At 42.1% G+C, this 25,414-nt stretch overlaps 1 protein-coding gene across 3 annotated transcripts in view; it reads left to right on the plus strand.

The window, feature by feature from the left end:
• LOC127371502 (low-density lipoprotein receptor-related protein 1) overlaps nucleotides 1–25,414 on the plus strand; it is an 89,477-nt gene that overhangs the window by 41,458 nt on the left and 22,605 nt on the right. For all 3 annotated transcript variants that reach the window (XM_051414333.1, XM_051414334.1, XM_051414335.1), the window contains exons 8-41: nucleotides 940–1,162; nucleotides 3,378–3,567; nucleotides 3,685–3,828; nucleotides 5,342–5,578; nucleotides 6,313–6,493; nucleotides 7,967–8,189; nucleotides 8,780–8,969; nucleotides 9,127–9,252; nucleotides 9,898–10,038; nucleotides 10,643–10,768; nucleotides 10,868–10,984; nucleotides 11,099–11,179; nucleotides 12,296–12,463; nucleotides 13,729–13,911; nucleotides 13,996–14,193; nucleotides 14,345–14,590; nucleotides 15,510–15,707; nucleotides 16,848–17,052; nucleotides 17,194–17,358; nucleotides 17,464–17,708; nucleotides 17,902–18,033; nucleotides 18,929–19,156; nucleotides 19,744–19,918; nucleotides 21,875–21,969; nucleotides 22,256–22,405; nucleotides 22,530–22,670; nucleotides 22,899–23,024; nucleotides 23,147–23,278; nucleotides 23,470–23,604; nucleotides 23,971–24,100; nucleotides 24,250–24,376; nucleotides 24,488–24,639; nucleotides 24,762–24,886; nucleotides 25,040–25,414. In XM_051414333.1, coding sequence (XP_051270293.1) covers nucleotides 940–1,162; nucleotides 3,378–3,567; nucleotides 3,685–3,828; nucleotides 5,342–5,578; nucleotides 6,313–6,493; nucleotides 7,967–8,189; nucleotides 8,780–8,969; nucleotides 9,127–9,252; nucleotides 9,898–10,038; nucleotides 10,643–10,768; nucleotides 10,868–10,984; nucleotides 11,099–11,179; nucleotides 12,296–12,463; nucleotides 13,729–13,911; nucleotides 13,996–14,193; nucleotides 14,345–14,590; nucleotides 15,510–15,707; nucleotides 16,848–17,052; nucleotides 17,194–17,358; nucleotides 17,464–17,708; nucleotides 17,902–18,033; nucleotides 18,929–19,156; nucleotides 19,744–19,918; nucleotides 21,875–21,969; nucleotides 22,256–22,405; nucleotides 22,530–22,670; nucleotides 22,899–23,024; nucleotides 23,147–23,278; nucleotides 23,470–23,604; nucleotides 23,971–24,100; nucleotides 24,250–24,376; nucleotides 24,488–24,639; nucleotides 24,762–24,886; nucleotides 25,040–25,414 — 5,810 coding nt within the window. The remainder of the gene's footprint in view (nucleotides 1–939; nucleotides 1,163–3,377; nucleotides 3,568–3,684; nucleotides 3,829–5,341; nucleotides 5,579–6,312; nucleotides 6,494–7,966; nucleotides 8,190–8,779; nucleotides 8,970–9,126; nucleotides 9,253–9,897; nucleotides 10,039–10,642; nucleotides 10,769–10,867; nucleotides 10,985–11,098; nucleotides 11,180–12,295; nucleotides 12,464–13,728; nucleotides 13,912–13,995; nucleotides 14,194–14,344; nucleotides 14,591–15,509; nucleotides 15,708–16,847; nucleotides 17,053–17,193; nucleotides 17,359–17,463; nucleotides 17,709–17,901; nucleotides 18,034–18,928; nucleotides 19,157–19,743; nucleotides 19,919–21,874; nucleotides 21,970–22,255; nucleotides 22,406–22,529; nucleotides 22,671–22,898; nucleotides 23,025–23,146; nucleotides 23,279–23,469; nucleotides 23,605–23,970; nucleotides 24,101–24,249; nucleotides 24,377–24,487; nucleotides 24,640–24,761; nucleotides 24,887–25,039) is intronic.

Consider the following 25,414-nt stretch of genomic DNA (forward strand, 5'->3'; position numbering starts at 1 on the left):
GCACACATTTGCTCGTAGCTACGCGCATTATTTTCATCCCACTCAATTTCCTTGGCTGTAATTGTTTTTTCCAGAAATAAGGTCAGGTAGATTCACTGTAGCTGGGGTTTTTGTTTTGTTGTTGTTGTGGTGGTCTGCAAGGGAGAAAAACAAGAATAACAAGAATAACAGCAATTCTTTTCTCAGCCTTTTCTGTGCTGTTAATTTAGGGACCACAAATCTGGCTGTTAACTGAGTTCACCCTAAAAAATTGAAAATTGACAAAAGACAACATCATTATGTTTCTACTTTCCTTCATTTACTACAACAGGATTTTGTGAGGTTTAGTTTAGACAGGGATATCCAGATATCTGATGAATAAAATTGTGTGGAATGTGTTTTTGAGCTTTTTTAAGACTTTTACAGGGACTGTGAGTATGATTTGTTATTTGTAGCTACAATAAGTCACAAATGTTGTTTTGGCTGCAGTGAAAAACTTAATAATGATTATGCTCTGAGATACTGTGTTTGGTTCTAAATCAGGTTATCAGTGGAAATGTGTTCCTCCAATACTACCTTCAGCCTACTGTCCTGTGAGTCTATTCAGAAAGAAATTCAAACGTTTTGGTCTTGAAATTGGCATAGGAGAGTTACTGAATACATGTATGGGACTTTTTGTCTGACCAAAAGTCCAAACCTTAAAGATATTTAACAAATAATTAGCATTATTACTTGAATTACTTTAATATAACAATTGATGTGGCTTGCTGTCTGCCATCAGGGTTGTGTCCTGCCTTTCTTCTTTTGTCTAATGAAAAACTAGATAATTATTGTCTCCCTGTGATGGAAATAAGGGCAATAAATCTATTATAACAAAGCCAGTTGGGCTAAAAAAGAAATTTCAGTTTAATCTATCCATCCATCTATCCTCAACTGGGCCTCATCCTTTGTTTTCCACAGTAAGGTATTCTTCACAGACTACGGTCAGATCCCTAAGGTGGAGCGCTGCGACATGGATGGCCAGAACCGAACCAAGCTTGTGGACAGTAAGATTGTATTCCCCCACGGCATCACACTGGACCTCGTCAGCAGGCTGGTGTACTGGGCCGATGCGTATCTGGACTACATTGAGGTGGTGGACTATGAAGGCAAGAACCGGCACACCATCATCCAAGGCCTGCTGGTGAGCACACCTGCACTGGACGCACCCCAGTCCCGTTATCTTCCTTTTGCAGGAAGATAATCTCTCTTAAATGTGCTGTCTTTGTGTATGCTATTCATAATTCTCTAAAAACTCTAGTGTACTTTAGAGTTTCCTCTATAGTATATCTAAAATGAACCGTATGTTTCTCCTGTGTATTCCTGTAATTTGCTCTAGACCAGTGAGTTATGAGCAGAGTGAAGCTGGTGGACAGTTACCTTTTCATTAAAGCAGCTGATTAATAGTGTCTAATACTGAGGCTGTTGATGTTGCAGCACTGATAAAGCACAGTGGCTCTTAAATGTGTTACTATGGCTTTTACAGTGATCTGTGGAGAAGTAATGGCTTTCATTTACTCACTGATCCTAAGGGCACAGACGTACACATACAAACCACAATCTCTCACTTCTCACTTGGTTTGTGTGTGTGTGTGTGTGTGTGTGTGTGTGTGTGTGTGTATGTGTGTGCACCTGTGACAGGACATTAGTACATGCACATCCTTCAGGTAAAGGTTAAACGGAAGTGTGTTATTAATGGTGCTGAGTTCGGGCTGTTTCATCAAGAGTGTATGTGTTTATTAAGGCTTGACATGTCCTCTAAAAGTGGTAATCTTGAAGATTTTAATTAAAATGATTGTTAAATCACTATATATTGCTGAATGGGGTAACACAATGGTTATTGAGCCACTGATGGGCTTGGGACTGAAACCCTTGCATTTGCAGTATTATAAACGGGTGTAGGTGGCAACATTGTTAGTGTCGCAGTTAGGCTGCGTTCACATTGTAGGCCCAAGTGACACAATCTGATTTTTTTGCTCACATGTGACTCAGATCAGATTTTTTTCATGACAGTGTGAATAGCACAAATCACATGGAATCAGATCTTTTCAATTCTGATTCGGGGCACTTTCGTAGGTGGTGACCTCAGTGTGAACGGTCAAAGCAGAATTCATGTAACTTTTAATTTAGGCTAATTGAGGCCCTTTTGACATATTCAGTTTTGATGTTGGCTCTGGGCAGTTACTGTTACTGTCGGTTTTCTTGGCTGGATGAGTAAAGGTGACATAGTGCACATTATGTTTCTTTACAGTCGGATACTAATAGGTGTCTAGTCACTGTATTACCTCAGCATAGCATTTCCCTTCAGTCTATAATAGTAACCCTTTTTATATATCTGACTTTCTGTGTCTCTCTATGGTCCAGTGAGCTCCACACAGCCTGCTGTGATAGACCACAATGACATGTTAGGTTTTATGCTGCTGCAGACATGGCCTCATGGGACACTGAGTCACTGACCTATGTCTGTTCAGATGTGAACAGCCTTGCTTCTCTTTCCTGATTTCCTCAGATGGACACTAGTTTGTCTGTGAGTTCAGAATGTTGAGAGCAGTGAAGCTTTCCCAATCCCTCTCAGTCACTGCTGCTAGACACTTCATCATCTTTATACTAATACCACCTGTGTCATGGCCATGGGAAATAGTAGTTTACGAGTTTACTAGGTGGCTTTTAAAATTGTTTAAGTGGACACCTCAAAAAAACATACAGGACACAGTTTAACCATTGTTCTACAACACAGCGCATGGTTTTCTGAACGTAACCATGGAAACAATACATGCTACATTAACAGTTAACAGATTCATTTTAAATAAAATCTAAGCATGAGAAAAAATGACATAAGAAAATATCCATGAGTAGTACTTTTAATATATACAGTAGCTATAACTATTAGTACTTACAGTAACTTACCTACAGCAATAATAGACTGTTTCTTGATATGGGAAATAATGGACTCACTGAAGTAAAATGCCACTCCATGTTGAATCATAGCATTCTTTGCATCCACTGTGGTTCATTATTTTCATATATTAGATCACATCATCGTTTGTTATTGCTTGCAAGTATATAAAACATTGAAAGGCCCTCTTTGCATAAAGTGCATAAAGTACTGTATGAAGGTAAGGCAGGAGTGTGCATCAATGAAGTTTCTGAAAAAATCTGTGGGAGGCTTTCACTTTTCATCAGACTCATATGTTTAGTTAATAAGTAGAACTATCCCCAACCTGCAACAAAGACGACATAGAATCTTCCAGAGTAAAACTAAAAAAAAAATATTTTTTAGTACTTTGGTTTCAATGCCATTTACTCTTTCCCTCAACCCTTCCCTCATATCCCCCACTTCCCCATTTTTCCTCTTTAAGATCGAGCACCTCTACGGGCTGACTGTGTTTGAAAACTATCTGTATGCCACCAACTCAGACAACGCTAACATGCAGCCTAAAACCAGTGTGATCAGGGTCAACCGCTTTAACAGCACCGACTACCAAGTCGTGACCAGGGTGGACAAGGGAGGAGCACTTCATGTCTACCACCAGAGACGTCAGCCTCCAGGTATACCACACACACACACACACACACACACACACACACAATCTCACATCTCATCTCTGAATACGTTTTTGATTCTTCTGTTTTTGTGACTTTATTTTCTGCCTTCTCGGTGTGCAGTTCGTAGCCATGCATGCGAGGTGGACCAGAATGGGAAGGCTGGTGGTTGCTCGGACATCTGTCTGCTGGGTAACGGCCACAAGACCCGAACCTGCCGCTGTCGCTCTGGGTTCAGCCTGGGCAGTGACGGAAAGTCCTGCAAAAGTGAGTAGGACTACTAGTGTAATGAGTGATTGACTTGTAACCCAGGGGGTTCTTCTGCAGTTGCCAGGGGGTATGTGGAAAGGCTGTGGACAACAAAAAAAAAAACATACATTCTGAGTCGGCTGTAAGGTGACTGGTGACCATTAGTTAGCAAGCAGAGAGATCTGAGGGGAAGTGAGCTAAAAGTAATAAAAATAAGTGTGCAACTAAAACCAATCAATAGATAGTACAATAGAAAAAGTAATGAATACATGGTAAATGGTAGCCTGATGGATAAACTGTAGCAATAAATGACTAAACAGTTACTGATCTAAAAGTAGCCTAATGGATACATTTATAAAATAGATTGCTGTTAGCTAAAAGACATAAATAAATGGTTGAAATAGTTAAAAGTAATTGGATAAATGGGAAAATAGCTCAAATTAACAGTTAACAAGTTAAAATAGTGAGCAAAACGTAGTTGAGTCGATAAATTGTTAAAATAGATAGCTGTTCACCAAAAATAATGGATAAATGGTTTTAAAAAGCGCACATTAGTGGTTCATCTATGAAAATAGATGACTAAAAGCAATGCATTAACTGAAAATAGCTCAATTAATGATAATGGATAAAATTATTAGCTAGTATTAGCCTATTGGATAAATGGTCAAAATATCCAGCTTTTTCTACTCCAAGCAGTACAATTCAAACTTGATCATACCAACCAAACACTGCCTGATGATTTGAAATATTTAATAAAATCCAGTTTGACATAAATGCAACTGAGCCCATTTGGAACTTGGCAGGCAGGATGTCAATACTTGAGCTCATCTAAAAGGGCTGCGGAGGTAAGTTTTACAAAAAGCGTTGGGAACCCTGGTGCACTGCATAGATTCAGCACATCCAGAGCTTATGTGTGCATGCTCCCAGCATAACTGTAAGTATAAACTCGGGAGCCGCAGTGATTCAGCTCTGTTGACCTAAAGCCAAGGGCAGCCAAGGTTGGATCAGGGATGTGGTTCTCCCCTGGGCTGTAGACTGGGAAATAGCTTTGAACAAAGTAGCTGAGCAACACCATAACTTAGTCTGACTCACTAGCTCTCCACTGACCTCCCCATAAAGCCGTCAGGCTGATTCAGCTTTTTCTGAGAAGTGTTTTAATATTCTATAAACCAATAATAACATTATATTGATCTTCCTCCCGAGAATAAACTGTCCTTGAAAATGACACAATTGATTTAACTAAAGGCAGCCCCTCCTCCTCTCCCTCTGCCTCTTAATTGAAAAACACTTTATTTTCATTTAGGGAATTTGCTGATCTCGCATTGTTATTTTCTTGTTTAATCAATACACCTTATTTGGGGAAAAAAGCTGTCATGAGTCAGCATCTAATTTTTTGATTCTTTGTCAACAGAAATCGTTTAAGAACAGTATATGGGCAGGTGAAAGAAGTTTAGAGTTAACATCCTCTGCTGAATAATGTACACATTAATCCAGGTCTAACCAACAGTCTTTTGTTTTTGTTTTGCTGCAGAACCTGAGCATGAGCTCTTCCTGGTCTATGGTAAAGGTCGCCCAGGGGTCATCAGGGGCATGGACATGAACGCCAAGGTGCCAGATGAGTACATGATCCCCATAGAGAATCTGATGAATCCCAGAGCTTTGGACTTTCATTCTGAGAGCGAGTTCATTTACTTTGCCGACGCGACCAGCTACATCATCGGGCGGCAGAAGATTGATGGAACGGAGAGGGATACCATTGTAAAGGAAGGTAGGAAATGACAGCTAATTTGCTACAGTATGTAGATAAAACATATAAAGGCTCAATAGGTCAATGTGATTTTGGGCTTGTGAAATGATTTAGTAGCATATGATTATAAACCTATAAACCTTCTTTAAATTTTCTAAATTAAATTTGTGCACAAAATTCCAGTACCAGTCAGGTTTGGACACACTTTCTCATTCAACTGAAAGAAAAAGTGTGTCCACATTTTTAACTGGTACCGTCTATTAAAGGTGAGGTTAGACAAGACGAGGTGACTCATCAATCTGCAACTTCACCATTATATGCCACTAAATCCTACACACTGGACCTTTAAGTTACAAATATGGATTTTGCCTGTAAAAGCAGGGCCAAAATTCCCACTTGAGTTTTTACACATGTTTAGAAGGGATGATAAACAACCATATGCTTTATTATTTCAAAATCTTACAACACAAATATATATTTTCTGTTTAACCTTTATGTGTCTAGGTTATCCCATTGAGAACAAGAATTTTGTTGCAATGGACTCCTTTATGAAAATTTAAATGGAAAACATAAAATTCTACACCATTTAAATACCCCAAAAAACATCCTTTTTTCAATGTACTGTATGCATCCAGTATAAAATTATGGTTGAAATCTAAAAATATTAGTAATTTATGAGAAGATGTTGCAGTCAGTAATGTTTTTATGCGTGTTGTAGCAATAGGCTTTTCACCAGCAGCATGTGTTTGTCTCAGGAATCCACACAGTGGAGGGCATAGCTGTGGACTGGATGGCTGATAACTTGTACTGGACAGATGACGGACCTAAGAAAACCATCAGTGTGGCTCGGCTGGAAAAGGCTTCACAGACCCGCAAAACCCTAATTGAGGGAAAAATGACTCACCCTCGTGCCATTGTAGTGGATCCTCTACACGGGTAAGGGGGAAAAAAGGTAGTGATGGAGTTTGATGGTTTTTGTTCTAGAGAAAAGTGATAAAGATCACTGAACAAGATTCAGGTGAATTCAATTCAGTTTTATTTGCATAGCACCAAGTCATAACAGAAGTTATCTCAGGACACTTTTCAAATGGAGCATGTCTAGACCGTTTACAAAGACCCAACAATTCCCGCCACGAGCAATCACTTGGCAACAGTGGCAAGGAAACACTTGAGCAGACCCCGGCTCCAGGAGGGCGGCCATCTGCCTCAACCTGGTTGGGGTTACAGAGAGAAAGACAGAGAGACAGAGATGCACAGCAATAACAATAGCAACAGTAACAACTACTGACTACCACTAATAATGATGAAGATGATAAGAGTTGCACAGCCTAGGTAGACCAGCAGCAGTTCAATTATGCCAACTTTGAGGTGTCTGAGGTGAAGTATGATACCTGCATGTCAGCGTGTGCTTATTTGTGGTCAGACACCATATGGTGAGATTTAATGATGGGTGGTAATTTCTTCTGGAGAGCTGTCTGACTCAGCTGGTCTGTCACTCACCTCTCAGCAAACTCATATCTCTGTCCACTCTCTTTTTGTCTCAGTTTCACTTATCTCTCGTGTCTGAGCTGTTTATTAGTTTTACTACTCACCACTTGTGAGGAGTGTTCCTGTTTTTTTCCCACTGTCTCTTGTCTGTGTTGCTTCACAATTTCCTGCAGGGAGCCTTTTATGTTTTTTTTTATCTGTGTTGTTGACCATTATCACCCTGAAATGTAACGTTCCTTCTGATTACACTTATCACACACTACTTATTAAAACAGATGGAGAATTTTGTGCATCAAATGACAGATTTCATCCACAAGCTCTTTAATTTACAGGCATGTCTCTCTTGCAGTCTTTCAAATAGCTCTTAATCTTACCGTGTATGGATGTGTCTTATTGATATAACTGGGCTCTCTCCTGAGAAACACACGCTCAGAAACACGCGCACACACACACTCTCTGGATTTCTAGTGACAGGGTGATTTGTGTCCACACACTTCCCAGGAGAAAGGCACTCAACTCCACTAATGCCTGTAATCAATCAGGTTCATAGAGAGAGAGAGAGGGAGGAGGAGGAGAAATTTGCAGAAAGGAAAAAAGAAGGAAATATGAAATGTTAATGCTAATGTCAGTCATATTCCAGCAAAGGGGATTGTGTCTAGTTTTGCACACTGCTGTAGACAGCCAGTGCCCACAGGCAGAACCTAGATCAGTGAAGCAGATTGACAGCTCCTAAAGTACCTGGTTTGCCTGTGGGCAGATCAACTGAGAAACACTGTGGACCCGCCTCACTGGATGCTCTGATGAGTGCTGTGCGCTTTAGGAGACCTAAATAAAATATCATTGCCAACAAATATTCTCCTTTCCACTATCACTTGTCATTCAATTCTTGTACCCGTGACAGTCCTCTTGTTGCTTCCTCAGGTGGATGTACTGGACAGACTGGGAGGAGGATCCTAAGGAGAGCAAGCGAGGCAAAATTGAGCGGGCTTGGATGGACGGCTCCAACAGAAATGTGTTTCTGACCAGCAAAACAGTGCTGTGGCCCAACGGTCTGAGTCTGGACATCCCACAGGGCATCCTCTACTGGGTGGACGCCTACTATGACCGCATTGAGATGGTCTACCTTAACAGCTCAGAGCGCAAGGTCAGTCAGACTGTGTCACAGGGATTAAGGAAGGAGATTATTCTGACTAGCTGTGAGTGAGCTAATGTGTTAAGGCAATGGAAGACTGTGGGTGGTCTGTCACATTGCGGTCCATAATCTGTGAGCTCGAGCCCTTTAAATACTACTTTCTGTTTGTGGCTGAATTGATGATATTTTGTTTTTACTGGTTATATTTTGGTTTCATGGTGTTATTTTTTGCATTTTAAATTTATAAGCCAGAAATTGGAATGTTATGGTTGATATAAAATGAATGAAATTTAAATATTTACTCACATATTCTGAATACCACCGAAGGGTGTATTTTAGGGCCACATACATTTATGATCAGTTTTTTCTTTTTTGTTCAATTCAAATGGTCTTAACAGAGTCTAGTGTTGGTATATACCAACCACATTTTCAGATTTGTTGCATAATAAACTCAATTGTTAACTAAGTAAATACAAAAAAGATCCATCAAGTTATATTTTATCTTCATCATAATATAATATGTTTTGAGCTGCAATTCTGGACACAGTGCTGAAGTCTGCTTTTTAAACTTTTCCATCTTGTTACTTTTCTCACATCACCAGCCGGTGTACGAAGGTCAGGAACTGAGCCACGCCTTTGGTCTGTGTCACTATAAACACTTCTTGTTCTGGAACGAGTATCGTAGTGGCAGCATTTACAAGTTGGACACCACCACTGGCGCTGCTACTCTGCTGCGCAACGAGAGACCGCCCATCTTTGAAATCCGCATGTACGACGCTCAGCAGCAGCAAGGTGCTTGGAAACACATCACAAACAGATTCTTCCTCTGTCAATTCAACCATCCATCCGTGTTAATCCAGAAATTAGGATTGTCAACAGTTACACAAGACATGATTTGTGCTACTTTGCGTTAACCCCTATTTATCTGCACGTTCGTGTTCATCTGCAGGCTCTAATGCGTGTCGTGTGTACAATGGTGGCTGCAGCAGTCTGTGTCTGGCCATACCAGAAGGCAGGCAGTGTGCCTGTGCAGACGACCAAATGCTAGATCCAGCTGACAACACCAGCTGCAAAGGTGAGTTCAAACATGAATGCCTTGTGTGTACGTGTGAGTGTGTGAGACTGAAGGGTATTTCTCATGGCACTCAGACCATACAAGGTTTTATTTCTGGTATGTTGGACAAGATGAGTCAAGCTTTGTGACTGTGACTGGGTGTTTTGCTGGAACTGCTTGACAAAAACAAATGCAGTCAAGGTGGCTGCAATAACAGAAACACCTGCCAATACAAACTCTCCAATAAATATTGCCTTTTTGATGTCTAGAATATTCAAGGTGTTTTTCTTATTTTGCCCACCACCAAGTGGGTCAAAATACAAATAAAATACAATCCAATACAAGAGCACCACAAACAAAATCAGCTCTGACACATTCTCCATGCAATTGAATGAAAAACCTTGCAAACGTTTTTATTGCAGGTCTATTGTACAAGTGTTCCTGTTATTTTTTTCCATTTTGATACAGTCTAGTTTGAGTGAGGGTATCTTGACTGATGTTTTTCTACTTTTCTTTTAATTGCACCTTTCCACAAACCCAGTCTGTTTTCCTTCTGTTGCAAAATTTGGTAATTCAAAACTGTACTTTGCTTTTATTTTCGTGTACTCAGTGACCTCTTTTTCACATTCCTTTAATTCTTCTTTTCCTCTACTTAATTTTCCACAGCCAACCCATCTTACGTACCCCCTCCTCAGTGCCAGCCCGGAGAGTTTGCTTGCAAGAACAACCGCTGCATCCAGGAGCGCTGGAAGTGTGATGGAGACAACGACTGTCTGGACAACAGCGACGAGGCTCCTGAGTTGTGCCGTGAGTTACTGCACACACACGCTCATACACACACACACACACACACACACACACACACACACACACACACACACACACACACAGCTAACCCTCCTGCTGGTACTGAGTCATATGACTTCCAGAGGTCTGAATTTGACAGACTGGTGATGCCAGAATGAAATGAGAGCGCAGACTCTGAATCTAGTGAGTATGGGTTTGTATGTAGGTTGTGTATTTGTGATTACATGATATGTGAGAGAGAGAGAGAGAGAGAGAGAGAGAGGTTGTGTGTGTGTGTGTGTGTGTGTGTGTGTGTGTGTGTGTGTGTGTGTGTGTGTGTGTGTTTGTGCAAAGAGGAATGTAGCAATGTCTGTGGATCTGGAAAAGCTCTCTGTCTGCTTGTCTGTCTGTCTGTGGTTGGAGTTGCAGACATGTTCCCGTCCCAGGCAAAATAAAAGCCCAAACAAAATAAGCTAAAATATTTGCTCTCTCTTTTACTCATTTGCACTTCACAACTCTCCACTCTTTCACCTTTCCACTCCCTGTATGCCTCTCGCGCCACATGGCTTCTCATTTTTTCTTTGTTTCCTTTTGGCCCTCCAATGTGTCCTTTTTTTCTCTCCAGACCAGCACACTTGCCCCACAGACAGATTTAAGTGCAAGAACAACCGATGCATTCCTCTACGCTGGCTGTGTGATGGCGACAATGACTGTGGGAACGACGAGGACGAATCCAACACCACCTGCTCAGGTACACAAACAAACATACCGAAATCTGAAATTGTGTGTTTTGGGGGTTTTTTTTGTCGTTCACCATGTAACATGAGCTCTACACTGTCATGTCTTTTAGCTCGTACCTGCCCACCTAATCAGTACTCGTGTGCTAGTGGCCGTTGCATCCCTATTTCCTGGACCTGTGACCTGGACGATGACTGTGGTGATCGCTCAGATGAACCTGCTTCCTGTGGTTGGTCAACTTATTCTCATAATATACAGTTGCTGTATAGCTGTCGGACATTTAAGTGTATTGTTTTTAGGAGGTATAAGCAGCAGCGTGTCTTAACTCTGGTTTTGTCCACAGCCTACCCCACATGTTTCCCCCTCACCCAGTTTACCTGCAACAACGGACGCTGCATCAACATAAACTGGCGCTGTGATAATGGTTAGTGTCTGTTCTTTATTCTCTCCTCTCTTTCTCCTGTGTGCCTGTTTACTTTAGCAACTCCTCTCTTTCCCTTTGTCACGGTGTGCTGTGCATGTTTTGCCACCAGCCCCATATTGGCTTATATTCTTCTTTTTGTCACCGTGTACATTTGTGCGTTTTTACCATTTTCTGTTCTGTCTGTTGTTGTTCTGTGTTGTTGGTTTTGTTGTTCCGTGTTGTGCCGTTCGCCCATTCTGCTGTCTTCCATTGGTTCTGTCTTTCAGAAAAGGATTGTGGGGACGGCTCTGATGAGTTGAATTGTCCAAACCTGACCGGTTAGTGCATAGATCAACATGCACCACAACAGCCATGACGCTAGCTTAGTTCTAGGACTGATCAAGCTGGCTCAGGAATACGTTAGGGCTGCTTTTCTGCTAATTGAACATGGCCACAAGCTGAGGCCTATACTGCTGCCATTAATTTGCTATAGTCTTCTGCACGCAGGTTTGAAGCTAAATTAGATTTGATACATTGTAAATGCATTATTCAGTCAACCAAGTACATGGGAAACTCAGAGTGTAGTTGTTGTGTTAGCAATCAAAGGAATGAAACTCAATTTAATTAGGTATAGATTTAATAGAAGGCCAGGTTGAATGATAAAAAATAGTTTAACCCATAAAATAGATTTTCTTCTTTCCCCGATGAGTATGAAATTAAACAGCACTAAAGGTTATACATTAGGAGTGCTCTTTTATATGAGTATGGGTATAAAAGTGCTTATGATGTTCTGCTGCCAAGCTCAATGTATCAGCACTCGGTACATTCCCTCATGGTGCATGGTCTGATCTATGCAGTTTCTGTCATTATTTACTCTCTCATCTCTCATGTTCTGTTTCATTTGTATTCCATGGTTTCCACTGCCAATGGGTTAACTGTGAAAAAAGGAAAGCAATTGCTTTCTGTATATATATACACACATATATACATACATATATATGTATGTATATATGTATGTATGTATGTATGTATGTGTATGTATATGTATACATGTATGTATATATATGTTCCCTTTGAGGCAGTGGGAGCCTCATACTGTGAGAGAGGAGGTGTTGTTTGACTGTGTTTGTTTTTCAGATAACGACTGCGGGGACAACAGTGATGAGGCAGGCTGTAGTCACTCCTGCTCCAGCGCTCAGTTCAAGTGTAACAGCGGCCGCTGCATCCCAGATTACTGGACCTGTGACGGGGATAATGACTGTGGGGACTACAGTGACGAAACCCACGCAAACTGTACAAATCAGGGTCAGTGTCTTAACTTACAGTTAGCAAAGTCTTCACTGCAGCAGACTGTAAGAAATAAGGCTTGAAGAAATTCTATATTTATTTATAAAGATCCTTATAAATGAGCCCACCGTGCTTGCAGCTAGGTTTTCCAATTTAACAAGCAACTTCATTTCAAAATTAAGCTGGTCATTTTTGGTCATTTTCACACCTTTTCTTATATCAATACATATGTTATCTACAAAAGCATGTCTTAATACTAATAAGTCTTTCTGCAGTTGCTTGCATGTTTTCAGCCCACATTTTTGATCTCAAAGAGTGCTGGACACAGGCTGCTTTTGCCTTGGTGTTGACTTCATTCCTTGTTCATACAGCACACCTGCAGGAGGATGCGAGACCCTGTAATTTAGACAACAGAAATAACTAAAATGTCTATGAAATCTATAAACCCACTACCTGGGTTGTCTCATCTTGGTTGCTGTTGTTTTTGACAAGATTACAATCCACCTTGATGTGCAGAATCTGAATCAAATCAGAAAAGAAAAGCAAAGACCAGAAGAACATAGATGCCATGTAAATGTGTGATTTGCTGTAGCTGATACCAGCTTCTAACACACCCACTAATAATGAATGATAATGGATTTCTCCTGAGCCCAACCTGTTTCCAAGTGGGTTTGCTATGCACACTTGGACATGAAAATGCCTAAGCAACCTGCACGTGATGCAGTACTCTTACTTTTAATGGCTGTCAGTATTTGTATAGTATTTATGAAATACAGCTATGACAGGTGATTATTATCATGGGTGGATGTTTTCATCTCTACCCTGTTTTGTCATTTATTCTCTCAAGTGCACTAGGTACTAAACTCATAGCCACTGTTTACATTTCAGTAGATGTAATAGGTTCTTGGTCCCTATTAGTCACATAGGCACCAGTCTAATGGGCACCACGACTGACACCTCATAACTCTCACTAGCTGTTTAGTGAGTGATACAACAACTGTTCTCTTTTAAATAACAACACACATTGTAGATATACCTACTTATAATTATATAGTTGTTTATGACTGAAACAAAAATGGATGACTAATGCATACTTGAATCTGTTCAGTCTTTCCTGTTGCTAAGACTTGTTGCCATCCAGATTTCTAAAAGACAGCTCATTAGTTTTTGTTTTGATGTTGAACATTGTCTCTGCCCAAGGCAGTTTCTCCTGTTTTGATAAACTCGGGTAAGGATCGAAGACAATGTAATTTCAGAATCTCACAATGTCTCTCTCTCTGCAGCCACACGTCCCCCCGGAGGTTGTCATACAGATGAGTTTCAGTGTCGAATGGACGGCCTGTGCATCCCATTGCGTTGGCGCTGCGACGGGGACACTGACTGCATGGACCTGAGCGATGAGAAGAACTGTGAGGGCGTCACACACATGTGCGACCCAGCTGTCAAGTTTGGCTGCAGGGACTCTGGTGAGGAGATTTCAAATTAAGAAGCATGTAAAGTACATACCGTCAGTTGAAGTCATTCTTTTTAACCCTGCCTTCTGTCCATAGCACGCTGTATCAGCAAAGCCTGGGTGTGCGATGGAGACAGCGACTGTGAGGACAATTCTGATGAGGACAACTGTGAAGCACTGGTCTGTAAACTCTCTCACCATGTGTGTGCCAACGACTCCACCATCTGCCTGCCTGCAGAGAAACTTTGCGATGGCACTGATGACTGCCCAGATGGCTCTGATGAGAAACTCTGTGGTAAGAGACAACAGCACCCAGGCTGTGTTTCAGTAAAGGGAACGCCATAACAGCAAGCAAAACTCTGCATCTTAAATCAAGGTTTCAGTGGTTTGATAACAGTTCTGTGCAGCAATGTGTCAGTCTTCCTATGATTTTCGCTCTTTTACAGACCTCTGTTCACTGGACAATGGCGACTGTAGCCATAACTGCACAGTGGCCCCTGGCGAGGGGGTGATCTGTTCTTGTCCACTGGGCATGGAGCTAGGGTCCGACAACAAGACTTGTCAAATCCAGAGCTTCTGCGCCAAACACCTTAAGTGCAGTCAACGCTGCGAACAGGACAAGTTCAGTGTGAAATGTTCTTGTTACGAGGGCTGGGAACTGGAGCCTGACATGGAGAACTGCAAAAGCACGGGTAAGGGACTGAAACGGTACAAGAGAGGAAGATGGTGGAGGTTCAGGGGAAGTCAGAAGACATCGGTGAACAATTGAAACTGTGATTGATGCGAGCTGTAACGTAAGGGAGGAAGCTCGAGAAGTGATTGGGCTCTGGGCTTTGACTGCAGAATCAGAAGTGTAGTGTGGGGTTTGGGATCAAGCAAAGGAGGATGCAGGAAACTGTGTGGTTGGAGGAGATGGACCGAGCCAAAATCTGATACTCATTTGGACAATAGACAGAGCGCTGGAAACAGAATAAAGAAATAGTTTAATGCCTTTCAAATCACTATATATATAACTATATGTATCACTATATGACAGGGTAAAAGGTTCACTAAGAAAACATAAAGAGACCTGGGCACTGGTTTCTAGCTGTCATTAATATTTTATTTAAATACATCTTAAATATTAAATAATAAGGTGAAGAGCAGATATGCTTTTTGTGAAAGTCAGTGAGAGGACAAGGCATGAAAAAAACTGCTCAGTCACATTGAATTAGCTTTGAATTTTATTATCCACATAAAGAATATAGTTCTTTCCCTGCAGCAACTAGCCAATGAGAAAACATGAATTTATGATTGTGGTCTTCACTGCCAGGTCTTAGAGACTAGCCAGCAGCACCCTGTCATTCATCCTGCTGTCTGTCTGGATGCCTGTTAGGTACAGATAACTCCTGTCTTATTTACACTGCGTTTTAATTACCCAGGATTAGAGCCACTTTAAACACAGCCCGTCTTTCATTGGACAAGTCACACACTGCAGTGGAACATGGCTGGGATGTTCTCTGAGTTGCGGAGCAAAGCTGCTCTGCAGTATTTTGGTCAACAGTGACCAAACAAAGGACTTTAACCCCTCTTTTAAAGATGGCCGCTGATCTCTCTTGTTCATTTTCACAGATCCTTTCAAACCCTTTATCATTTTCTCAAACCGCCACGAGATCCGCCGCATTGATCTGAATAAAGGAGAGTTCAGTGTGTTGGTACCAGGCCTGAGGAACACCATTGCCCTGGACTTCCATCTCAGCCAAAGTGCCCTCTATTGGACTGACGTGGTGGAAGACAAGATCTATCGTGGGAAGCTGTCTGAGAATGGAGGTGAGCATTTTCAATATGCTTAAAATCTTCTTTTTGTACCATTTGCTATGTTTTTCATATATAGGGTTAGATGATGGCACAAATTTAAGGTCCACCAACAAGATTCATCCCTGAGCTTTCAGCCACATCACATGGTCTTCATCAATGCAGATCATGGGATTTTCATTGCATGTATGATTAAGACAACACCATCAGATAGAGTCAAGATAGACATCTGGAATACTGAACTTGTAATAAAAAGTGGCTTTCTGTTAAAAAAAAATAAGCCATGTCAAGATCAACTTACTGTATTAGGACTTCTGAAAGAGACTTTTACAAGTCATAAAATGTTAATCTCTGAATACAGTATTAAACACTACAGGAATATATTGTAGTTCTGTTAAAGTAAACTGAAGTAAGCACTTGTAAAGCTACACTGTTGGTGCTGGTACTGTGGCTTCTTGTGTGGTTTCATAAAGGCCGGACTAGTCAATCACTGCCTGGGGCTTTCATTACTGCAGCAGTAATAATGAGCAAATGATGTGTCTACACTTCTTTCACGTTGCATTTACATCTTTATATGTGTATTTGGTGTGGTTGTTGCATGCCACATTGGCTAGGCGCAAACAATAGACCACATACAGTGAGTGTGTGTTTTCTTTGCCCCTGAAGATAATGACTCATCTCAAGCAATTAGACATGGTCTCTCTCATTAGGGACCCACTGGAAAATGAAAGGATAGAAAGAGGCTGGAAAATGTAATTGTTTAGCCCTTCAAGACACCACATATTTAGCTTTTTTAAGGCCCACTCTACAATTGTAGTATCACACCCCCTGCTGATACCGTATTTATTTATGTTTTAATTTATCGTGCTATCATGTGTTTTCTGAAGAATATTGCATCTAACCATTTGATTAAAGGAATTACAGTGATGCAATGTTAGCTTTGAATCCAAATAGCTTGGTCACATTTACATAATTTGTAAATACTGAAGCAAAGCGGATCAGTGCTTGGGGTTTCAGTACAATCTGAAATGTTGCCATCAGCTAATACCAGCCTTCGAAGCCTTTATCCTTACATATTGAATTGCTGTGTGAATTCATTAAGAATAAGATAGCCTACTGACAATTTTTCTGGTCTTTCTTTACCTGTCTTCGTAGCTTTAACCAGCTTCGATGTGGTGATCCAGTATGGCCTGGCTACCCCTGAGGGCTTGGCAGTGGACTGGATAGCAGGAAACATTTACTGGGTGGAAAGCAACCTGGATCAGATAGAGGTGGCTAAGTTGGATGGCACCATGAGGACCACGCTGCTGGCTGGAGAGGTGGAACACCCTCGAGCTATAGCTCTGGATCCCCGGGATGGGTAATTTCTACACTGCTTGCTGTACCTCCTGCTGATATCATACAAAACACGTTTACAACAAATTTTGAAAAGTTAAATGTTATTGTTAGGCTTAATGTTTTAATAACTGCCTGTCCATGTTGTGGCTTGATATTGGTGCAGAATCCTCTTCTGGACAGACTGGGATGCCAGCTTGCCCAGGATTGAAGCCGCATCCATGAGTGGAGAAGGCAGAAAGACCATCCATAAGGAAACTGGCAATGGGGGCTGGCCAAACGGACTCACTGTGGATTATCTTGAGCGCCGCATCCTCTGGATTGATGCCAGGTCCAAAAAAATGGCACAGACACATTCACACAAACACTTTTATTTTGTGCACACACAGTTTCAGTCCTACCTTGAGATTTACTGAAGAAATTGTGCTATACGCAGGTCTGATGCCATTTATTCAGCCAAGTATGATGGTTCTGGGCTGATCGAGGTCCTGAGGGGACATGAGTATCTGTCACATCCCTTCGCCGTCACTATGTATGGCGGAGAGGTGTACTGGACGGACTGGAGGACCAACACGCTAGCCAAGGCAAACAAGTGGACAGGGAGCAACGTCACTGTCGTCCAGAGAACCAACACACAGCCTTTCGACCTCCAGGTGTACCATCCATCCCGACAGCCACAGGGTGAGAAACACACACATGAGCATGCACATACTGCTTATATATAAGCTCATAAATGCTAATTTAGTAGCAGAAGCAACTCCTCTGTTCCTTTACTGCCAGTATATTCATTATGAAAAAACTGAATATTATACACAGTGATTTATAGATCTGAACTGCAAGGTCACACTCTGTATTATTTTTCACTTCTCCTTAGCTCCTAACCCATGTGCGGCTAAAGATGGCAAGGATCCCTGCTCTCATCTATGTCTTATTAACTACAATCAGACATTCTCGTGTGCCTGTCCTCACCTCATGAAGCTGGGCCCTGACAAGCGCACTTGCTATGGTAAGCATGAACACACGTACATAAATGCAGTTAATGTAGAAAACACACTCTTTGATTCCTCTTTGAGCTAGCAGACAATTTTCCCCTCTGCTTGTCTTGGCAACATTGTCGCTGAATGCCACAGTATAATCCCTGTCCTTGCAGAGTAGTTTTTTTTCCATTTGTGTATTTGTGTGGGTAGGTGGGAGGGGAGAGAGAGAGAGAGAGAGAGAGAGAGAGAGAGAGAGAGAGAGAGGATTAAACAATCTAGACTTTTTTTCACTTTGAGGTGCTATTGCTGTGACAGCTTTTGGGCACATTGAAGTGTCTGTCCGTGAAAAGTGAGATCGGGCCTGTTTATTCAGTGTGTGAGTTTAGTATTCAGTGCAGCACTTTCTATTATCTTCAGGGGTAATGGAATGGAGAGCCCCATTCTGTCTGATGCAGGCATCAGCCTCAACCTTCCCCATCCACCACCTAGTCTGGCCTGGCCAAGGCAGCCTGACACTGTCATTACTCTCCCCCTCTCTCTTTCCTTTTCCCTCGCTTCCTGTCTATCATTTAAGCTGCACACAGTTAAATGATGATAGTGCTGTTGAGACCAATGCAGTTGTAACGTATCTGCACTGATTGAATTCACTCTTGCTGTCACGGCTGGCCTATTGAATTGAGCCAGCCAGACACAATCATTAGACTCAAAGATGCAATTGGATTAACTGTTTGTTCAAGTGGCAGGAATAATGCACAGATGCACCCATCCATGCTGCAGCCACCTATCTCCAAAAGCCTTGTAGTGTGCACTCACGCATTTGGCTTTTGACTTGAGGCTGTATTTAACTCCTGATTACTCCCATTGACTGCTGAAGCTTTGGGGAATTACTGAAGGATGCCTGTCAACATGTTCCCTACTCTGCAGAGTCTCGTCAGTTCCTGCTGTATGCTCGCCAGATTGAGATCAGAGGGGTGGACATCGATAACCCATACTACAACTACATCATCTCCTTCACTGTGCCTGACATCGACAACGTGACCGTGGTGGACTACGACGCTCTGGAGCACCGTATCTACTGGTCAGATGTCCGCACCCAGACCATCAAGAGAGCTTTCATCAATGGCACTGGAGTTGAGACTGTGGTCTCTGCTGGTACGCAGGAGGCAACACACCACACTTAAGGCCCATTGTTTTTTCAGTTTGTACAGACTTTTCAGAAAAAAGAACAGATTGTTTTTTTTTTTTCAGCTTTCACATGGACATTATGTCCACATGCTTTTAAATGTTTGGTTTCTTGCTCCAAGAAGTTCAAGGACACTGTTTAACATTGCAGTTTGCAGTAAACAATGTCCTCTGGCGGTCACTACAGAATATGCTAAGTCAGCTGATGACAGCTTTTAGCCAATTCATGGAGCTAGCGTTAATTAGCTAACTAGCTACAGGAACAGTTATCAGATCAGCCAACAAAATCAGAGGCTAGAAAGTAGAAGGTCAATACAATTGGTTAAAAAAAAATATTTTTAATTTTGAGTGGTAAATCTATCACTGTTATAACATCCTATATGGAAAACTTGAAATGCGTTCAACGGTAACTAAGGGGGGAGGGGCTTAGCGAAGGGTCAGTCATTTCTAAATTAGACAATGATGCAAAGGCATGTCTAATTTTTTGGTTCCTATAATAACACGACTGAGAAGATTAATTAATGGCTCTGTGTGTTTATCTTTATCTTATTCTTCAGATCTGCCCAACGCTCACGGCCTGGCAGTGGACTGGGTGTCCAGAAACCTGTTCTGGACCAGTTATGACGCCAATAAAAAACAAATTAATGTTGCCAGACTTGATGGCTCCTTCAAAAATGCTGTCATCCAGGGCCTGGACAAACCACACTGTCTGGTGCTGCATCCAATACTGGGGTTGGTTGTCCACACACACGCACCCACACACACACACACACACACACACACACACACACACACACACACACACACACAAGCTGTCACACTTAGTCAAAATGAAGCTTTCAGAAATTGCTCTACGACATCCTCCCTATTTCACCTTTAACCTGCAACAGATACACACAGAAGTGCGCACACACAATCGTACACATTTGGGCAATGTCTGGCTGTCAGGCTCCCCTCTGTTTGCAGTCAGTGATGACAGGCAGAGTAGTTTGGCATAGATGGTCACTGACCTCTGACTGTTTCTTCACTCTAATTTCTCCCCCTCTTGTCATCTTTCTTCCCTCTGTTGCTCTCTTTCTCCATCTTGCTCCATTTCTATTTTGAAAGATAGCTTCTGCACTATCTATGAATTATTTACAGCCAGTGTCTCGGTCGCTTTCTGTCGCTATTTCTGTTCCGGTGTTTATTTTACATCCTGTCCCCTCCTGCCTTGTTTAGCAAATGTCCATTTTTTTCCCTCCCTTCTTCCCTCTTGAAACTTCATCCCCCATCAGCTCCCCCAAACAAAACCTGGCCTCTCATCTTACCAGCAGAGCAGAGACAGACCATCTGTATTTATATATTTAGTTTTGTCCTGCAGGAATATGTGTGCTTTTGAGTATTTGAGGTGGATGAAGAAAGGATATTTTCTTAAGAAATGTCTCTGCCTCCTTGTGTTTTTTTGTGTACTCCTTCCTCTCTTTCAAAGACTTAGCCTACTTAAGTGGAGGAATGTTTCCGATCTGAGCATTGTTGGCATGGGGGAAAATGAGAAGCAGATGCTGGATCCATATGCTGGGCCTGTCTCCTCTTTCTGGCACACAAAAACACTGCCCAGAATACGTCCAGGAGTGGGTGGGGGCAAAGTCAGTCTGGGAGGGACAAACTCAAACTTGCATCTGGGTGTGTGTGTGAGTGCACAAAAAAGAGAAATGTGGGTGTTTAAATGCGCCAGAAACTTTATTTAAAGTCATGTTAACAAACAAATGAAGGGCGTGGTGGATGTGGTGGGATTTAACAGGAAGTGGCTGATGGGGGCAGAGGACAGATACCCTTTAAACATAGGCTACAGGCAGTCTAAACACAGTGACACGCAATCACATTGTCATGTGTACTCCGTGTTCAGTGGACTTTGACCAGTTTAAGGAGCAAGGAACGCAAATGAATGGTGTTTATGCGAGTGTGTGTGTTAGAGTGAGGGTGTCAGCCATGGGATGATGAGTCAGAGGTCAGTTGTTCAGCATCTGTTGAACTTGATTGAAAAATTGAAAACAACATTGCATTGCCTTTTTTAAAAAAAACCTTATGTAAGTCACATGCAGTTTGGTAAGGATTTGCAGACCAGACGCTCCACAGATTCTACAGTATTTTGTTGTTACTATTACTATTATAATTACTATTGTTACTAATTTATTTATTTTTTTCAAGAGATCTAACTTACAATCATAAAACCAGCATAAAAACCATGGCCATATGTAAACAAATCTTAAGGCAGACTGCCAACAAACCAACAAAAGTAACAAGAGTCATAACAAACATCACATGGTAAAGCTTTAAAATCTCCAAGGGGATTGAAAGAATTTAGCTCGAGAGCTGTTTGCAATTTGTTCCATTTAAAAGGTGCACAGTACCCTAATCCAGTCCAAGATTAGTGTGTACATGTGAGATATATAAGGTTAAGAAATTATTGGCATGTGTGTCGTAATTGTACGATTTATTTGATATTTAAATTATAGCTTTTTTGTCAAAACCCCCTATGATTTTGCCATACAATAAGCAGTGAGGTTTGTGTTGTGAGGGTTGTGAATGTTATTAGGTGGGGCTAAGTTTGGTCAAACTATGATGTGCTGAAAATAAATTAAAGTTCTCCTTCCTCCTGTGGAGCCTCCTAGTGTGGCTTTGCTGATTCTCTCTGCCTGCCTCTTTTAGGAAACTCTACTGGACAGATGGGGACACCATCAACATGGCCAACACAGACGGCAGCAACCGCAGCGTCCTCTTCACCAACCAGAAAGGACCTGTTGGTGAGTGACGTACTCTCCGTCTTTCTGTGACTGCAAGAGATACAGCACACCCTTGTGACAGGGGAGGTCATTACACATCAGTATCAACGTCTTTGTTTTCGGGGTGCCTGGATAGCTCACTTAGTAGAGCTGGCGCCTCATGTACCAAGGCTGAGTCCTTCTGTAGGGTTTGAATGTGGCCCTTTGCTGTGTGTCATCCCCGCTCTCTCTCTCTGCCCTCCTTTCCTGTCAATTAAAGGCAATGATAGCCCAAAAATATATTAAGAATAACATATTTGTTTTCTAGGTCTCTCCATTGACTTTGACACTGAGCAGCTGTACTGGATCAGCTCTGGAAACAGCACCATCAACCGCTGTAAACTGGACGGCTCTGGACTGGAAGTGCTTGAGGGAGCAAAGGGCAAGCTCACCAAGGCTACTGCCCTGGCCATCATGGGTAGGTCTACAAAAAAAACTGTGGCTAGTGATGTATGTAGGGATACTACAGCCATGTATGTGTATGCCTTTAAATGTTTTTGAATTGAGGGTTGAGCCATCCTGTTGTGTGTTGTGTCCTTTAGGAGAGAAGTTATGGTGGGCAGACCAAGGAACTGACCAGATAGGGACCTGCGACAAGAAGGACGGTGGCAGCTGGAAAGTTCTGAGGAACAGCACGTCCCCCATGATGCACATGAAAATCTACAATGAAACTGTGCAGAAAGGTGCAGGGCCAGCTATCGACTTTTTCTAAACTTACGCAACATTGTTTTGGTTGAATTACGTAGCAAAAGATATAGAAATAAGAGGAAAATGTGTCCCTGTCTCATCCAAGGTCTGTTTTGCTTGCTGCGTGTAGCCTGTTTATCTATGCCAAAGCACATCTGTTTATGTCTCTGTAACTCCTCTTTGATTTGTTTTGTGTATTTGTTCTCGTGCTTTTGTGTTCCCAGGCACCAATCTCTGCAGTAATAACAATGGAGACTGTTCCCAGCTGTGTCTCCCCACCTCCCCAACCACCAGAGCTTGCATGTGCACTGCAGGATACAGCCTGCGCACAGGGCAGCAGTCTTGTGAGGGTACGACATATACATAACGCATTCTTCATTTAGCCAAATATGAATTAAGGAATTGATGAAAATTATAAGTGTGTGATGTAAAACAAAGGCTGAAAAAGGGAATTTTTTTTTTTTGGCTGTAGGTGTTGGCTCTTTCCTTCTGTACTCTGTGCATGAAGGCATACGTGGTATTCCTTTGGACCCATCAGATAAGTCTGATGCACTGGTACCAGTGTCAGGCACATCCCTGGCTGTGGGCATAGATTTCCACGCCGGTAAGTCTTCTTACAACATTTCTTTTTCTCAAATGCTAGATAAGAATTACCACAGAATGAACATATTTTGTGTATTTGATGCAGCTGAAATAACAGGGTAATTTGCCATTGCATTTAGCATGTGTTATTGTATAAGCAAATAGGAATGTTCTGTTTGGTCCAACTCTAATATGTTTCACTTGTTTTCACAGACAATGACACTATCTACTGGGTGGACATGGGCCTGAGCACCATTAGCAGGGCCAAGAGAGACCAGACCTGGAGAGAGGACGTGGTCACTAATGGCATCGGCAGGGTGGAGGGCATCGCTGTCGACTGGATAGCAGGTGAGAGACATGTAAAAACATAGTGTACATGACCAAAATTGTGGAATTCAAACAGTATCAATCATGCACACTGATAAACTGTGGCTCTCTGTAATTAAATATATCTTCTTTGCACACACAGTCACTCTTACCACACAGTAGTAAGGAAGAAGTAGGGGAACCTATTGTTCTAAGTGCGAAAACAGGAAAGAGATACCCAAAGAACATACACAGAAGATAAAAAATAAAGAAACAATAAAAAATCTTGGGTTAATGAATGTCACCTTAATTGACAAAAAGGAGGTCAGATAGGCTAGATATATGCATCACTATACATGCAGCAAAGGATCTGCCAGAGCATCATAGTTTCTCCTCTATCCTCTACAGGAAACATCTACTGGACGGATCAAGGCTTTGATGTGATAGAGGTGGCCAGACTAAACGGCTCCTTCCGCTATGTGGTGATCTCCCAGGGCCTGGACAAGCCTCGCGCCATAACTGTCCATCCTGAGAAAGGGTGAGAGGAAACAACACAGGGTCCAGCTCCAATTACTACTGTAGCGGTCTTTAGCTTCTGCTTCTGTAATCTCTCACATTATTGATTACTGAGGAAGTTATCTCTGCGTTTTGCTGTGTGTGTGTGTGTGTGTGTGTGTGTGTGTGTAGCTACCTGTTCTGGACAGAGTGGGGCCAGTATCCGCGTATTGAACGGTCTCGTCTGGATGGCTCTCAGAGGGCTGTCCTGGTCAATGTCAGTATCAGCTGGCCCAACGGCATCTCCATTGACTACGAGGTGCAGTATAACGGACCCCTCTTGCATTTATATCACTATGTTACGGTGCAGACAGTGGACGTTGCATCACAACATTATCTTGAACATTACTGTGTGTGTGCGTGCACGTAGGAGAGTATGCTGTACTGGTGTGATGCTAGGACGGACAAGATTGAGCGTATCAACCTGGAGACTGGAGAGAACAGGGAAGTGGTGCTGGCCAACAACAACATGGACATGTTCTCTGTGTCTGTGTTTGAGAGCTACATCTATTGGAGTGACAGGTCAGATATAGTCTTACTTGCGCTCACTTTTGGATTATTTGTGATTGATATTCACCCACAGTCATGATATTTTTCCTCCAATCTGTTTATTTTTTTAATTTTGTCTGTGTGCTTTAAACTAGGACACATGCTAATGGCTCCATAAAGAGAGGTAGCAAGGACAACGCCACAGACTCTGTGTCTCTGAGGACTGGTATTGGGGTGCAGCTCAAAGATATTAAGGTTTTCAACAGGGCCAGGCAGCAAGGTAAACACAGAGGTGTTGAGCAGTGTTCAAGGAATTTGTATTTATATAAAATGAATAGTTGTGTGCCAGTGCGCTTTTTGTGCAATCTCATTTTTTAATATTGAAATTTAACTGTAGTTGATTTCACTTCATGGATTTCATGTCTGTGTACAGGAACAAACGTGTGCAAAGACAACAATGGCGGGTGCCAGCAGCTGTGTCTTTTCCGTGGCAACGGACAGCGTACATGTGCCTGTGCCCATGGCATGTTAGCTGAAGACGGCAGCAGCTGCCGAGACTATGATGGCTACCTGCTCTACTCAGAGCGCACTATACTAAAGAGCGTCCACCTGTCAGATGAAAACAACCTGAATGCGCCCATTAAACCATTTGAGGACCCGGAGCACATGAAGAACGTCATTGCACTCACTTTTGATTACAGAGGGGGTGGTGGAAAGGGAGCTAACCGTATCTTCTTCAGTGACATCCACTTTGGCAACATCCAGCGGATCAGTGACGACGGATCTGACCGCAGGACTGTGGTAGAGA

The sequence above is a fragment of the Dicentrarchus labrax genome, unplaced genomic scaffold, assembly GCF_905237075.1.
Source record: "Dicentrarchus labrax unplaced genomic scaffold, dlabrax2021, whole genome shotgun sequence".
In the NCBI taxonomy this organism is placed as follows: domain Eukaryota; kingdom Metazoa; phylum Chordata; class Actinopteri; family Moronidae; genus Dicentrarchus; species Dicentrarchus labrax.